Here is a 17,220-nt window from a genome sequence, read left to right as displayed (position 1 = left end):
AGCACATTACAAATTCAAGCTATAGCAAGACCCAAATGCAAGACCTTCAATGCATGTCTTAGTTTTCTCTTAATGTCATTTTTAGTACAGCATACCTCCATTCATATGATTCTGACTTAATGAAGAGAATTGGCCAGTTGTCCTGAAGAAAGGCCCACATCCTGTATTTACCTTCATCCTTAGGATGTCATTTACTTGCTGGTCTGTCCTCTGTATTTATTGTAAACTAGAGGTTCTAAGTAAAGATGTGCTAGAAGTATGACCAACATTTGGAGCTAGAATACTTCATGGGTGATAACACATATTTCACATTGCAAAACATCAGAAAATAGATAACAGCTGGTTGACTCACCATTAGTGATGGTCAGATTGACCATTGGATAATGGCATATGGAGTACATGGAAGGAGCGAAAGGAGCAACAGAGTAGGATCAACACAGTATGAATCAAACTTGGCTACTCAAAGGAGCTAAAATGGAGAATTCAGAGAAGGGAGAATTGAAAGTCCAAGGAAATCTGATCAAATTTCCCAGCCTGGTGTATCCCTGTGTTATAGGACTGGGGTCTTCCAGGAAACTGAGGCAGCACAAAGAATGTTCTCCTCTTCAAACCCTGATTCTTGAGATCAAGTCAGAAAGATTTTAGACATGTTGCTCAGAGTAACAGTCATGATTATTTAAATGGATAAGCAAAGGGACTCTCTCAAGGAAAAGTGTATCCTCCCAGAGAGAGGAGGACAACATGTCTCTCCTTCACTCCTGCAGTTTTTTTATTTATATATGACAGCAGAATGCATTACAATTCTTATTACACATATCTCTGGTTCTATACAAAGTATATTCACACCAATTTGTGTCTTCATACATGTACTTTGGAGAATAATGATCATCACATTCCATCATCATTTATAACCCCATGTCCCCTCCCTTCCCCTCCAACAACTCTGCCCTATCTAGTGTTCCTCTATTCCTCCCATGTTCCCTCTCCCTATCCCATTATGAATCAGCCTCCTTATATCACAGAAAACATTCGACATTTGGCTTTTTGGGATTGGCTAACTTCACTTAGCATTATCTTCTCTAACTCCATCCATTTACTTGCAAATGCCATGATTTTATTCTCTTTTATTGCTGAGTAATATTCCATTGTGTAAATATGCCACATTTTTTTTTATCCATTCATCTATTGAGTGCACTCCAGTTTTATTGGAGATCCCAGAGAAGTTTCTGGAGAGTACCACCCAGGTCCACCTCTTAACTTTTGACTGACAGCAAGACGACCCCAAACTTTCAAGTCCCCACTGCCATGACACCTCTAGGTCACTTTGACCTCATTCTAATTGAATTTTTAACCATAAATTCTTACAAATTTAATGGTTAGGAGGAATTATACTTATCTCTCTGAGTTTCAGGATCTGGTTTATGAAAAGGGTCACAAAAGTCTTCCCCTTCTGGGTAAATTTTCCTCTTATGAACATTACTTTTGACCCTGCATTTCTCCTGTGATAACAGGTAGTTTGCTGGGGAATGTGACATGTCCTGTCCACTTAACCCACCAGGGCTGCAGGTAAATTGCTTCTTGGAAAAGGAAGTGTGTGTGTGTGTGTGTGTGTGTGTGTGTGTGTGTGTGTTGGAGGGGTCAGCATTAAAATGGTGTGCCCATTTTATAAGCTTATTCCCTTCAACTTGTTTTCCCACCATTTGCACCTCTGATCTTGTTCTCACAGGGCAGTTGAGCGGGGGAGATACACACACACACACACACACACACACACATAAACATAAAGATATAAACAAACAGTGGGTACTCCATGACTCCATAACTCTTTGGGACAGCTAATTTACAATAGGAATGTTTTCCTTTATAAACCTGTGTACAGCTGTGGGTAATACTTAATAGCTCTTTGGGAGCGGCCTTAGTATTCATCCTACGTATTACTCTCAGATGTACAATCTGAGACAGGTCTTGTGCACCCAGAGTATAAGAACCTCCTTGAATTTTGCATTTGCTCTTTCCTGCAGTAGCCCTTGCCCGTCACTGGCCACCAGGGGGAGCTGCAACCAGGCCAACGCGCCTAGATGAATTTTGTCCAACTCAGGGCCCTATAGCAAGTAGTGGGGCTCTAGGAACTGTTTTCTCGCGAGCACAAATAGGCTTCTCCCCGCCCTTCCTCGCCGCCGGTGGGCTCTCAGTGGCTCGCGGCAGGTGGCGCTGTCTGCGGCGTCTCAGAGGCCCCGGCTGCCTCGGCGACGATCTCCCGGCGGGCAGTGCGGCCCGGCTCTCGGGCGACAGCGAGTGCCACGTCCTAAGTGCTACGCGGAGGAGCGGAGCGGGTGGTACGCTGGGGGCGGGGAGCAGCACGAAGTCCGTCTAGTCCACACCGATCGCCCGCCGCCATGGGCTCTTCGCAGAGCGTCGAGATCCCAGGCGGAGGCACGGAAGGCTACCACGTCCTACGGGTAAGGGCTCCGACGGCGGCCCGGGAGCTGCGGGCTGGAGGCGGGGCCCGGCCGCGGGGAGGCGGAGGCCCCGATCGGCCCCCTACCGGAGCAGCCAGGCCCGATCCTGCGGAGGAGCGGCGACCGCGGGCGCTGCCTGGGCCGAGACTGGGTCGGAAGGTCGCTGGCGTCCACCTCCCTGAAGCATCCCGGGCCCGGGATCCGCGGCTCTAGGAGGACCGGCCAGAGCCAAAGGACAGTGCGGGTGCCTCGGCCAAGGGACGGCCCTGGAGAGGGTCACTCTTGGCTCCTCTTCCTGCGCACGACCTTCTTGGCGCCCTCCGCCCCTCCATTCTTAGCTTCCAAAGTTTGGAAGGGCTTGAGAGCAACGTCTCCAGAAGGGGTGATGAAGATAGCTTTTGAGGTTTCCCAGAAAGGCATCCTAAACCCCTCAGTCGAAGCTAGGGATGCGAAGGCAGGTGTTGATTCACCTCGGCGCTGTCTGTATGTCCGGAAAGGCCAACTAGACAGGAGAGGGCAAATTAAATGCCACCAAGTAGTTTTGACGGGCTTAAATTTACTTGATTTTTTTGACAGGGCTTTTTTCTTTCCTGTGTCATTCCTGACTGTTTCAACACTCTCCTTCAATATTTCCTGGAGGGGAACTTCCGTTCTTTTCTAAGGCTGATGAGGACGTGTTTGGAGATTAAGGTTTAGATCCACAGTGGTAAAAGATGTAATGGGGAAGAATGTTTTCCAAATAATCTGGGTGAGTAAAGGAAAGCAACCTCCAACATCAGGATGCAAAACAAACAAACAAACAAAACCATCTACCTGTGAACGACCTTGGCTGTGCAAAAGACGCTGCTTTTTCCTCCTGGAACCAGAAACCAGGAGACTTTTAAAGTGGCATTAATGGTTGTGTGCAGTGACACCTGTGTGAGTGGCAGTATGGTGAACGGTGAACAGAGTGATCCCAGTCTGCAGCGCCATTTAGGGATGCAGTAGAGTGTCACAACATGTTCGTTTATCTCAGGCAAGAGCATTTTCATTCAGAGAATGCACTTCCTGGTACTACCTTCATTTTCTGGTCCAGGTCCTGTGTTCTAGGTGAGATAACATTCCTAAATTACCCAGATCTCTGAATGGTGGACTGTGAGAGGTCTCCTTTCTGATCTTTAGGATTTTTGTGTCCAGTTTCCCGTTCATTTATTTCACTAAGAAAAATCCATCTTGATGTCACATTCTTGGTAGGAATAGGTGATTTTTTTTCCCAGAAAGAATAGAGAACCTATAAATAAATCATATTACCTTCCTATTCCCTTCACCTAACCCAAACCCTAGGTGCCTACTGATAGGGAACATGGAAGAACTGTCAGTTTCCAGACATGAAATGAAAATTAGTGACAGTGCTTTTCTATTATCTGGTCTGAATTGAGTTATCTACTCTGGAGTATGTTATCCAGTTACCAGCTCATTCTCACAGTAGCTGATTGTGACCATAAATCCTGGGGGATTTGTTATATTTTTATAATATATACACTCAGGGAAACTTAATAAAACACATTAGTATTAATGAGTAGAAAATACTCTGAAAGACATACACATCAAAAGGACTCCAATTTAATGGCTTCCGTAAATATAATTCCAATGGAAAACAGCTTGAAGTGTACTTTCTTCATACAGGTTCAGTATCATACATATTCAATGGTGCAGATGTGTTATTAATATATAAATGTAATTTTTGGAAACACTACAGACAACCTTAGTTACCAATATGCATTTGGAACATAAATGTTGTGAAACATAGCAGGACACAGTGGCATACTCCTATAATCCCAGCTCCAGAGGCTGAGGCAGGAGAACTACAAGTTCAAAGCAAGCCTCATCAACAAAGAGAGACCCTGTCTCAGAATTTTAAAAAAATAAAATAAAAAGTGCTGGGGATGTGGCTTAGGTGGTTGAGTGTCCCTAATCCCTGGTACAAAAAAAAAAAAATGTTGTAAAAGATAATTCTTATTTAGTTAGAGTTTTAGTAAAGGGAAGCTTTGAAATAATAATGATCGAGTTGGAGATGGGTGCTGCATGCCTACAATCCCCCTGTTTGGGAGCCTGAGGCAGGAGAATCTCAATGTCAATGTCAATGCCAGCCTACACAATTTAAGGAGACCCTGTCTCATTTTAAAAGGGCTGGGGGTACAGCTTAGTGGCAGAGCACTCGCTTAGCATGTGTGAGGCCCTGAGTTCAATCTCTAGCAACACAAAAAATAAAAAATAGTAATGAATGATCATCTAGTTTAGAAAAATGCTTCTGAGTTCAGAACCCCGTCTGCCCTTAATTCTGTAATTGGATTCCTTACCTTTGTTTTCAGAGGGAAAAATACTATGTGAAATCTAAACATATAAAAATGTCTTCCTTGCATTTATTATTGCCTAAATATATAGTTTTAACATTCCACTGGTGAATTATTGAACTTGTAAACCAAAGTAGATACGGTAGGATATTCTGGGATTAAAAATCACCTATGTTCAAAGAGTTCTAGACTGATTTAATTTGCAGTTTTCTTTGATAACCAATTCCTTGGCCATTTCCTTATTAGTAATAAATAATGTGATAAGTTTGAAATTATTGTGGTATAAAACACCCAACTCCACTGCTGTTTTATTGTTGTTATTTCATGAATTCCTATAATTGATAGAGTAAACTTTCCCCTTTTTCCATTTTCAGTATCTACTTTTAGGTTCTGCTTCAAAAATCTTTAGGGAGGGCTAGGGTTGTGGCTCAGTGGCAGAGTGCTTCCGTAGCACGTGTGAGGCACTGGGTTCTATGTGGTCATGATCCTATTGTATATCCAACTCTTCATCTTCATGCCATAGGTAACTAACCTTTGTGCAATTTCCTTTGTGACCTATCCAATTTGTTTTATGCATATAAAAGAATCTTTCCCTCCACCTCTTTTTTCTAAGTACATATATGTACATCCTTAAATCCTACTTTTTGTTTTCACTTAAAATACACCTTTCTAGCAGGCTGGGGTTGTGGCTTAGTGGTAGAGCACTTGCCTGGCATGTGTGTGGAACTGGGTTCAATTCTTAGCACTGATATAAATAAAATAAAGGCCCACTGACAACATAAAAAAATACACCTTTCCCAAAATTATTGAATTTTAATATTTTATTTATGTAATATGGATCTTCTTTTTAGTAAATGGCTACATTGTTTTCTGGTTCTCCATTCATCAGAGAACATTTGAGTAAGTTCAGCAAGTACAGTAAAATCCCTAAATTACATGTAACTCTACTACCTAAAGGTAAATTTTGTTGAAGTGTTTTTCTTCACTTTTTTTCCTATCCTCCACCTCCTTTTGCCTAACTTTGTACCTTAACCATGTTTTACAAAGATTTGAATGATATGGACATGTTCAAGCACAGTATGGTGGAAAGTTGTATTAGCTTTCCAACCTAAATCATCCAATTGCTTTATTTATTGTTACATAAATCAGGGCCTAATCACTGATCACAATGCTATGCATTCAGTGGAAATCAATGTTTAAAATTAATACCCTGTGTAGATACATGTATGTTCCAGTGCCTAGGAAAATAAAACTGAAAGATAATAAAACAGAATTATTGGTAGATGGTGACATTTTTATATTCCTTTTAAATCTAATATATTTTCTAGAATTTCTGCCATGATCATGAAATACTTGAATAACCATAAAAAATATAGTGGTAAAAAGTTATTTTTTAAAAGTGGATTCCTACTGGAAAATTTAAAAATATTTTTTGAAACCTTTGAAAAATAACATATTTCAACTTCCATGTTCACCATGAGTGCCACTTTTATTGAGGTCCTCTGATCCTTGTACAAGGTGGGAAAATTCTAGGCTTCTCAGTTTTATTACTATGTGTTACCTCCTATAGTTGAATTATATTGAATACAGAGTTCTTGCTTTGATTCGCCATTAGTTATCAAGTGAACCCAGCAGGGCTTTCACCCCGCTCCCTGGTTCTAAGGGTTGATGGAATCCAGGGCCTTTTGCATGTTAGTCACTTAACATTCTTTGAGATGGAAGATACCTAACAGTATTTTGGAACCAGTATTCATACAGTGTGGGAACATGGAACTATCATGTTCAGTGTTCACTCTTCCTTATGATTTCCTCTAGGAGAGATTTTGAGGTGATGGATGTTTCAAAGGAAGGGTTATTAAAATGCAGTGTGTCTTCAGTATAATAACAGACATTTATTCCCTGAGTCACTTGCTGCAAATTGGACAGCATTTAGGTGTTTTCTTAAGAGGACAAAGTGCCTACAAGTGGAATTATTTTTATAGAAAACAAAATACCTAGCTGGGTGCAGTGGTGCACACCTGTAAACTCAGCTACTTGGGAGGCTGAGGCAGGAGAATCACAAGTTGAAGGCCAACTGGACACCTGTTACACCTGGGTGTAACTCTATAGTAAAGCCCTCCACTGGATTCAACCCCCAGTACCAAAAAAAAAAAAAAAAAGAAAGAAAGTAACACCTTGACCATATGTACTATTAGATGGAACTGCTCTTTTTAAATGGTGCCTCATTAATCTACTGAAATTCTGCTGCAGTGGGATTTTAATTTCATACTTATTTTGAAAAAATTAATTTGTAATATCTGATAGGCATAATTTTTCTTTATTTTTCTAAAGAAATGTTTCAAACTTTTTAAACTTATCCCTCTTTTGAAAAACAAAAATCTCATTGCAGCTTCTTTCTCATCCATTCTGAAAACAATATGTAAACAGAAACACTTGGGTTATTTTATTTTGCTGTCCAAATATAATTGGAAAAACTTTATAAAGACTCTACCTGAATATTCTGTCCTACTTCCCAAAATTAGTCTCTTTAATAGAAGTTCAAGAAGTTCTTTAGCTCATAAACATTCTTTGAATTTACTTTCAAATGTAGGAATCAGAATATTTTTATTTATTAAGGCCATGGACTATAATATGTGAACCTTTGGACACTTTTGGAAATTCTATCATTAAGAAAAAAAGAAATTACATCATTGAACATAAACTTTCCTCTATATTGCTAGACCTTGGATAAATTAGTATGTTGCTTATATATATTTCATTTTTATATGATGAAGTATGTTTTAATGCCTAACACTTTTGAGGACACTTTCTGTTAGGGATTAATTCTGGTTTCTTTAAGCAGTACAGTACATAGGGGTGGTTCTATCTTTTGGGCCAGACACTTAACAGGACTTTTTATGAAATTTTCATAAGAATTGAGCTTAGAATGATCACGAACATCAGTACATTTATTTTGTTGCCCTTAATATTCTACTGGGAAAATTATATTATTTTTATGGATTCTCTAATAAATTATTAATAATCTAAACTGGAAATATTTGTGAAGGTTTAGTATATGCTTTGGTATCTGACTGTAAATTTCCTGGGGAAATATGATTATCAAATAAGATGGCTTGTTTTTTATAATGAAATACTCAGAATCAAAATAGTTACTTAGAGACTGTATACTTTCCTCTTGGCATCACAGGTAAATTTATTGCAGCATAAGAAGAATGATGCTGGGCTTTTGTTCTTTCTCCCCTTTTTTAGCACCAGTGCGACATCATTCAAGCACATTTTCAGAAATAAGGACCCTTGTCATCTTGTGGACAGGAATATATTGAGACTTATTGGTAGACCAACAGAGACTACACTGGGAACTGGAATCTAGTCCCTGCTCCATCACTTCATTGTGTTTCCTTGGGCAACTTTCCATTGAACTTCTTTGAACTTCTCTTTTTATCTTAAACTTTAGTCTGGAGATAATAGTAATGCCTCTTCCTCCTCTTTCACTAAAAATCCCATTAGATATTACATACAAAAATATTTTGAAAACAATTGAACACTGTTGAATCTCTTTATTAAAACAATACTGTCTACTTTGAACACTGTTGAATCTCTTTATTAAAACAATACTGTCTACTTCAGTGGGTATTCTTTGGATCAAATGAGATATTGTAAAACATTTAGCATATAATTTGGAATATGATAAAGATTCAAGAAATGTTAGTTGATACCTTTATTAGTAGCATTTGTATTATTATGTCATTCATTAAGAACCCTATTGCCATGGCAATACTAGTTAAAATACACTAGTTGTAAATATTTTTAGTAGTATTTCCATTTTATCAATCAGCAGCTACCTTTTGTATAACTAACCATATACTTTACTGCTATTTAAAAGATAAGTTCTGGGTCAACTCACCAAAGCACAAATACATATGTTGCCTATTAAACTTTAAGGATCCTCATTTTTTCTCTTTAATTCATTTATTTATTTATTCTAATTAGGTATATATGACAACAGAATACATTTTGATTCATTGTACACAATTACAGCACAACTTTTCATTTCTCTGGTTGTACACATGTAATGTCACACCATATGTGCAGTCATACATGTACCTAGGGTAATGGTCAGTCTCTTTCCACCGTCTTTCCTGCCCCCATGTCTTTTCCCCATCCCTTCCTCCCTTTTGCCCAATCACAGTTCCTCCATCTTTCCTATCTCCCCCAACCCGTTTATGGATCAGCATCCACTTATCAGAGAGAACATTTGACCTTTGCTTTTTTAGGGATTGGCTTACTTCACTTAGCATGATAGTCTCCAACACTGAAGGATCCTCATTTTTAAGGAAATTGTAAATCTGTTTTGTTCTGATTAATTTTTTTGTTTTGTTTTTTGATACAAGGGATCAAATCCAGGAGTGCTCAACTGCTGAGCTGCATGCCCCGCCCTATTTTTTATTTTTTATTTTTTATTTTGAGTCAGGGTCTTGCTAAGTTGCTAAGACTGGCAATCATCTTGCCTCAGCCTCCCAAACCTCTAGGATTACAGGTACAGGTGTGTGCCACTGTAAGCCTGTTTTTAAAAACATAGGTAGGTGCTAGTATCTTCCTCACTGCTTTACTGCAGTGTTACTATGCACATTCATTAAAATAACTGAGTCTCTGTAATTAAAAGATCTTACCACATTTGATTTTTTCATTGTAGAATCTGTAGATAGTTTAGGTGACAGATTTTTTTTTTTTTTTCATGGTGAGTCATTCAGTCTTACCATCTCCTCGCTTTACAGCAAGAGAAAAGGAACAGAGAGATTAATAGGATTTGTCCAAGGTCACATAGCAAGTTTTCTTTCCCTAAGAAACAAATGTCTAAATGGATATTTGAAGAGAGTAAAATGAGTGGCTGGTTGTGAGAGTGGCTTCTTTTGGAGCATACTTCAGTTTCTTTCAACATTATTTTCCTAATGTTCAAATCTTTTTTAGGAAGCTGGTATATGTAAAGACCAATTTTTATTTCCTTTTAGTTGCCATTAGTGGTTTGTTTGTTTGTTTTGTTTTTGTTTTTAGTGGCAGGGTTTCCTTATGTTGGAACTTGGGGGCTCAAGTGACCCTCTTGCCTCAGCCTTCTTGGTGGCTGAGACTATAGGCCTGTGCCATCAACCCAGCTTAAAATTTTATTTCAAAGTGCTTTATATGTTAGAAATTATGCCATAGGGCCAGTGTCAGGAGAACATACCCTTTGAGTTATTATGAAAGAATGTGTGAGAAAAATGTCTTAGTGTGTAAGGTTTGAACTCTTCTAGTCTATTGCAAAATTATTTACCGCACATTTGTGTCAAGACTCAAACAGGGAATCTTGCCCATTTGCAGTCATAGAGTAGCCCTTATCCCCCCAAAACTAATTTTTATAACTATGAAGGATTTAGGATTTCTTTTCATTATATCACATTTGCAAATCTTTTCCCATCATTTTGATCACCTGAGCACATGCACATATAATGTGACTGCTCAAACATGAGTGTGAGTGAACTATTCACCTAAGTGAGTCACTTAGGTGTTACTTGGGTTGAATTTATTTTTTAGTCTTAGCATCTCTACTGTTTTTAAAAATGGTGCAAAAGTGAGAGTGCTGATATTAAACTAAGCTAGAGGAAATGATGATGGAAGACAAAGGGACTTATGAACATTTGATGAGGACTGCATGGTACAATAATCAAAAGGAGACAGTTGCATTCCACTTAACCTCCTGTGTTCAGAAAGTAACCTTGTGGTTTTCCATTTTGTTACTTTAAAGTAGCAGGTCTGTATACCTCAGATGGATACATAAGTAAATAGACCAATGTATTTAGGAGAATATCTAATCTACTCCATCCAAACTTTCTTTCCCTTCTGTTCTGCTACTCTGCAGTTCCTTCCTCCCTCTTCTAATCAAAGAATTGACAGAGAAAAAAGGTTGATGTAAATATAGTTTAGAATAGTAATATTTGAAGTCTTAATCCTAGAAAAAAAGATGGATGTGTCACTAGAAAGCAACCAGAAAAGAACAAGTTCTATAAAACAGACTGTTTTTGTTTGTTTGTTTTTTGTTGTTGTTTTTGTTTTAAGTCTAAATCTGGTAATACTTTCAGATCTAGGATCAGAAGATGAGGGAAAAGTCAAAAGTTTAATTGGTTATTACCTGGAACTTGATTGAACAAAAAGGTTAATTGTATCTTGTAGGACAGTTTTTCAAATTTAAATTGTATTACAGCTTGAAGAAAGAAAAATTTTCATTTGTATCCAGTCCATAATACTATGTCATGAAAAATACTGATCCTTATTATGTCATGATTTTTTTACATTTTTTCTGTTTGACATCTGTTTTGTTGTTTATCCTGTCTTTGACTCACTAATTTCAGAACTAAAACAACCTGCTTTTAGTAAAATGACACCACAAGAGATTATTTCTGAAAAGCAGTGGTTCAGAAAGCCAGCTTCTAATCATTGGTGCTAATTTATTTTCATGTAATAAGGATTTTCCTTTACTGTGCAATCTCATCATAAGCAGCTCATTTTTGCTTATTGAGGGGTTAAAAATGTTTAGCAAATTTCACCTCAGGCAACCACTAATCTTTTTACTGACTCCTTGGTTTGGCCTTTTCCAGAATGTCAAGTACTTAGAACGAATAGTATATAACTGTTATTACTGGCTTCTTAAAAATCTATGTTTACAGTTTATTACATGTTTTCCCCAACATCATGAATAGGTGCTAAGTATCATTTAACCCCTTTGTGACTTTATTGGGGTGGGGGTGGGTGGTGAGGATCAATCCCAGGTCCTGGTGCATGCTGGCCAGTGCTCTACCACCAAACTGCATTTCTGTATCTTAATTGTTATTATGACCATCATTTAATGATGTGTTGAAATACATGTAGTTATCATGTAGACTTGGGCTGTCTGGTACTGTAGCTTTTAGCATCATATGACTTTTTAAATTTAAATGTAAAATTAATTAAGATTAAATGAAATTAAAAATTTCGTTCCTCAATCTCACTAGCCACATTTCAAATGCTTTGTCAGTCACATGTGACTAGTGGCTGCCTTATTGGACGGTACATGTACAGAACATTTCCACTATCACAAAAAATTCTGTAAATAATATCAAACTTTTGTATCTCTTTGTTCTCTATAAGACACTATCCAATCATACCTTATATATATGCACACAGTAACTATTCACTACTATGTGGTAATAGTATCTCTTTCCTCTTTCACTTCTTTTGCCTATCATTCTCACTGTTGGTGGCTTGGAAGTCATATAGCTAAATTATGTAAAATAAATGTCAATGGAGTCTGAGAGTGGTCCTGAAGTGTTCTTTTAAAGAACAGTGAGCATCAGACCAAGTTATTTTGTGGTCTTAATATTAACTATGTAGAATCCTTTTTGACTTAATTGTAGGTTCTCAAATTGTTCCTTTAGGTGAGGTGTGGGATATGTTCTTAGGTTATAGTATTTCATTTCTATTTTTTTGGTAAAGAAAGAATGTCTAAAAACTTTATGTTAATGTACAGCTTCCCATCCCTTTTCAGTTACATTTCACACACACCCCACCTTCCCCGGGTGAATATTATCTACTATCCTGATTTCTGGCAGCAGAAATCAGGATAGTAGATAGTTTGACCTATTCTTGTATTTGGTGTATATGGAACCAGGTGGTATGTATTTGTTTGTATTTGGCTTCTTTTGCTCAAATTTTGCCTGTGAAATTTATTCATGTTGTGTATTGTTGTAGACCTTTCATTTCATTAATGTTTTTAATGTCATAGAATGAATATGTTAAAATTTATTAACCTATGAATCTACGGTTGATTGGCATTTGTTGGGAGGGACTATATAGTTTTCAGTTTGGGGCTGTTACAAGCAGTGCTGCTGTGACTATTACACTGTGTCTTCCAGAGAATACATGTACACCCATTTCTATGGGGATACGCTTCAGAGTCAAACGTTGGGTCAAAAGGTGTGCGTATTTACAGTATCAATGGTTTACTAATTTACACTCCTACCAGCAGTAATTGAAGTCTCTGAATGTTCCACTAACCCTTAATATTTTCTTTTTCACTTTGAACATTCCGATAGGTATGTAGTGGTTTTGCACTGTGGTTTTAGCTTGCATTTCTTTGATGACCACTGAGGTTGAGCATATATTCTTATTTATTGGTTACTGAATATCCTCTTTTGTTCACTATCTGCCACAATCTTTTTCCTGTTTCTCTACTGGGTTATCTTTATTTTTAAGCAATTATATTGGGATATAACTAGCATGCCATAAAACTGAATCTTTTGAAGTATAGTTTGGTGGTTTTTTAGTATATACACAGAGTTGTATATCCATCATCACTATTATCTAATTCCAGAGCCTTTTTTTTTCCCCTCCAGAAAGAAACCCAGCACACCCCATTCTTCTACCCACAACCCCTGGCAACTACTCATCTACTGTCTATCTATGGATTTGTCTGTTCTGCTTATATCACATAGATGGAGTCGTACAATATGTTGTCTTTTGTGACTGGCTTCTTTCACTTAGCTTGATGCTTTCAAGGTTCTTGTCCTAGCATGTATCAATACAGTATTTCATTCCTTTTTATGGATATACCACATTTTATTTATGCAATTTATCCACTGAGGGATGTTTGGGTTGTTTCTACTTTTTGACTATTATAATTAATATGTATGAAATTTGTGCACAAGTTTTTTTGTAGACATGTATTTTCATTTCTCTCAGTTGTATATCTAGGAGTGGAATTGTTGGGGTCATACAATAACTATGTGTTTAATATTTTTGAGGAACTGCCAAACTATTTTCCACAGTGGCTTTACCATTTTACATTCCCACTAGCGGTGTATGACAGTTCCATTTTCTCCACATCTTTTCTAACACTTGTTATTATTTTATTTTGTCATTCTAGTGAGTGAGAAGTGGTACCTCATATGGTTTTACTATCTGTTTTCTTAACAATTTGCAGTAGTTCTCATTTCCTCTGGATTCCTTTGTTGGATACGTATCTTTTCACTTTCACCATGTACCTTTTGATGAACAGACGATCTTAGTTTAGTATAATTCTTGAATTCTTCAGAACTTAGTATAGTTCTTGAGTTTATTTGGTTGACAATGCTTTTTTTGTCAGTGTTAGGAAGCATACTTAAAGACCTCAGATATTGTGTTTTTCTCTAAAAGCTTTATGGTTTTCCCCTTGGACCTTTAGATCTGCTACCTATCTAAATTGATTTTTGAGAGGTGACATTTTAAAAAATTGTCTTCTCTTACCAGCTGAATAACATAAGTATTTTTTGTTTTCTTTTTTAAGGAGTAAGAGACACTTAATAGATGATTGGAAAAATAACCTTTTTTCCAGGTATTGATTGGTTACAAAAAAATTGCCCTCAGATAGTGTTTGCAGAGTTAGGGGATGACCTTAAGATTTATAGGGCTCCTGTCATAAGCTAGAGACTGAGATGGCATTTCACAAACTTTAGTTCATTGAATTTTTACAGCATTCTTGTAAAGTAGATAACATTATCCCTTACTTGCAAATGAGGAATTGAGGCCCAGAGAGGCATATTAAACTTTCCCAAGCTCACACAACTAAGTGGGCAGAACCACAGCTTGAAACCAAATCGGTATGCTCTGAACTTTTATGTTTGCACTGTACAGATTTTTTTTTAACTCTTAGTTATTAAATTTTTACATTGAGTCTGCTCATCTTAAATTGCTATGGTGTTTAGCTCAATAATAAGTGTTAAATGACCTATGGAGCCAAATATATTTGTAAACCACTTAATTAAAATGGACTGAAGAAAGCAGAAGATAAATTTTAACTATCAAGAAATCTTATAGGAGACAGAAGGTATTGAATTAGTAATCCAATGCTGGGGAGATGAGGTGCCTAAGAGATTCTTATCAGTGGATAATATTGCAAGAGAAGTTTGCCTGTGCAGATGTTTAGTTGCTGTATTTATCCATGCTGTGAAATATAGGAAATTTCCTTCAAATGTAGAGTCAAAGAGCATTTTCTAGGGCTCCCCCTGCTGGTTTCCTAGCACTAATTAAGATACCTACTTATTTATAAATGATATAAATAAATTTGGGGAAGAAATTAATTTCAAGGCCCATTAGAAACAGGAAATCAATATTTGTAGCAAATGAAATGGAAAAATGGAGTTTGGGGAAGAATTTTTTAAATTTTATTTGTTTTAAAATTCACACTTAACTGTTGGATCCTTTTTGAGTTATCAGAGGTACACCTGATCCTGAAAACTTTCCATTTCAGAGAAGTAGTTTAAACTTTATACTCAGAAGGTGGCATGATAAGAATCATTGTGTAGGGTCAACTTTCTGAGTCAGTGATGACATTACAAAAGTGTTGTCGTTAGTCTTTTTAACAAAAAGATAAAGTTGGCAAACTCAGTGAAGTCCAAAACTGATGATGAACTAGTTGCCTTCTAGATAAAATTCTATTAATGGTCATTTGGAAACATTAGATTAGATAATTAGATAACCAGATGACTAGACATGGACCCTATTAAATGAAACTCCTAGGACTCTAGGTATCTGTACCATCAATCCCCTTTTCATACCTGAGGAGTTTCTCTTCTAACTATGGCCACTTAATGGCCAATCATTTCATGCCTGGAAGAGGTGACTCCCGGGTGGTAGTGACTTATAGATCCAGGCAGCCACCACTTTCCCTTTCAGAGTTGTCATTGGGGTGGGGGGAATTCTTTCTGTTCCTTGGGTTCTAGATATTTTGTTTGATAATACATAGAATAGGAAATAACTGAGTATAAGAAAAGGAAAACAGTATATACTGATTTTTTTATTAGAGCTAATACCTTTAAATAATGAACTCCTTTAATATTTAACTTCATTATGAAAAGGTTTTAGTTCTAAATTTGCAGGAAATGTACATAATGCAAGATCAAAAAGTTTTAGTAAATATTGAACCATCTTTCTGTTTACTGTGGCCAAAAAAAAAAAAAAGAGAATCTAGTTTTTCTTCCTTCGGACAGTGATAATATGATTTGGCTTAAAGTAAATAGATAGAAGGTAACACTAATTCAAGAAGTAATGAACAATTCTGATTGACATTGGCATTAGAGGAATGTATCTGGGAACAATCTGAGTTCCATTTTTAAAGCATTAAAATTATTTGTTACTGTGTAAATAGCTACAGTTTTATGTATAGATTAATGTGTATCTTTTATTTGCGTAGCTTTAGAATTGACTATTATAACTGTGTGGATTGTTATAGAAAATCAAAAATATTGGTGCAGACTTTTTGCTTTTGTATGATAGTTTTGGCAGTACTTAATAACAGGTAGCAAAGTAAAAATCCTTTAGACAATTGTGAAAATTATTTTAGTAAAGGAAATATAAAGTTGATTGTATTCACATTTTGATTATATTGGTCATATTTCTGTTACTAGCTACTACTATTACTGGAAATTTAGAGACTGGATAATCAATTTTAATCCATTTCAGACCTTCTCCTTAGATTCCTATATCTCCATTATAACGCTAGCCTCTTTGGTCCTCGATTAGAGGGCTGTGTTTCTCTTCTCACCTTTTTCTCAGCAGATGACTATCTTGACAGTCCCTTGACAGTCAAGGAATAATGCTTGAATTTTTTGCTCAGTTGTAATGATTAACTGTTTACTAATTGCTGGAGGAGTGGCATCTTCCTCTCTAAAAAGGAGAAAGTAATGTGGAAATAGAGCCGTAAAGGGACAACCTCATATAGGAGATAAACTTAAAAAGTGAGTAGAATTTAAAGAGCTGAAAGGCATTCTCTGGGAGAGATGAAGAGAAATGCAAGAATTAGCATGTGTCTGTATTTCATTGTTAATGAAATTAATCTATTTTTACTGAAAAAGGATAGCTATGGAAATTTAGCTTACAATTTTAAATTAAGCTTTACATTTTTAATATTTTGTTTTTATAGGTACAAGAAAATTCCCCAGGACATAGAGCTGGACTGGAGCCTTTCTTTGACTTTATTGTTTCTATTAATGGTTCAAGATTAGTAAGTTTGGCTTTTTGTTAGTTTTGTCTATAGTACTTTGTGATCTTTTGGAAATGGAATTTTTCATATTATCTGGGATGGATGTTTATTAATTATGTAGATTATTTAGAGTATGATGCTAATTTTTAGAAATAATCACAGGTTGGTAAACTTTAAAATGTCAAATCTATACTTTACAGTGCCTCACACCCCAGTGATTTCTTTAGGGGAGTACAATCACTGCAGTCTTTTACTTTATATGTTAAATATTTGATTTTTATAAGCAGAAAGAAATAATTAAGATATAAAGGATTATTTTTAAAGATGGTAGACTTTTGTACGTTTTGGCAAATGGATTAGTAAAATGTCACTTGTCGGTTTTCTTGGGGCTAAATTCATGACA

The 17,220-nt window shown here is 36.7% G+C and overlaps 1 protein-coding gene across 1 annotated transcript in view; it reads left to right on the top strand.

Annotated features, from left to right (window-relative positions):
- Nucleotides 1–2,259: 2,259 nt before the first annotated feature.
- Nucleotides 2,260–17,220, top strand: part of Gorasp2 (golgi reassembly stacking protein 2) — a 32,091-nt gene continuing 17,130 nt past the window's right edge. Inside the window, exons 1-2 of the mRNA XM_027946096.3 lie at nt 2,260–2,459; nt 16,758–16,838. Coding sequence (XP_027801897.1) covers nt 2,397–2,459; nt 16,758–16,838 — 144 coding nt within the window. The 5' untranslated portion in view covers nt 2,260–2,396. The remainder of the gene's footprint in view (nt 2,460–16,757; nt 16,839–17,220) is intronic.

This window comes from Marmota flaviventris, chromosome 11 (genome assembly GCF_047511675.1).
Source record: "Marmota flaviventris isolate mMarFla1 chromosome 11, mMarFla1.hap1, whole genome shotgun sequence".
NCBI classification, from domain to species: Eukaryota; Metazoa; Chordata; class Mammalia; order Rodentia; family Sciuridae; genus Marmota; species Marmota flaviventris.
Note: the sequence above shows the minus strand (reverse complement) of the source record. Positions and strands in the feature narration are given on the sequence as shown.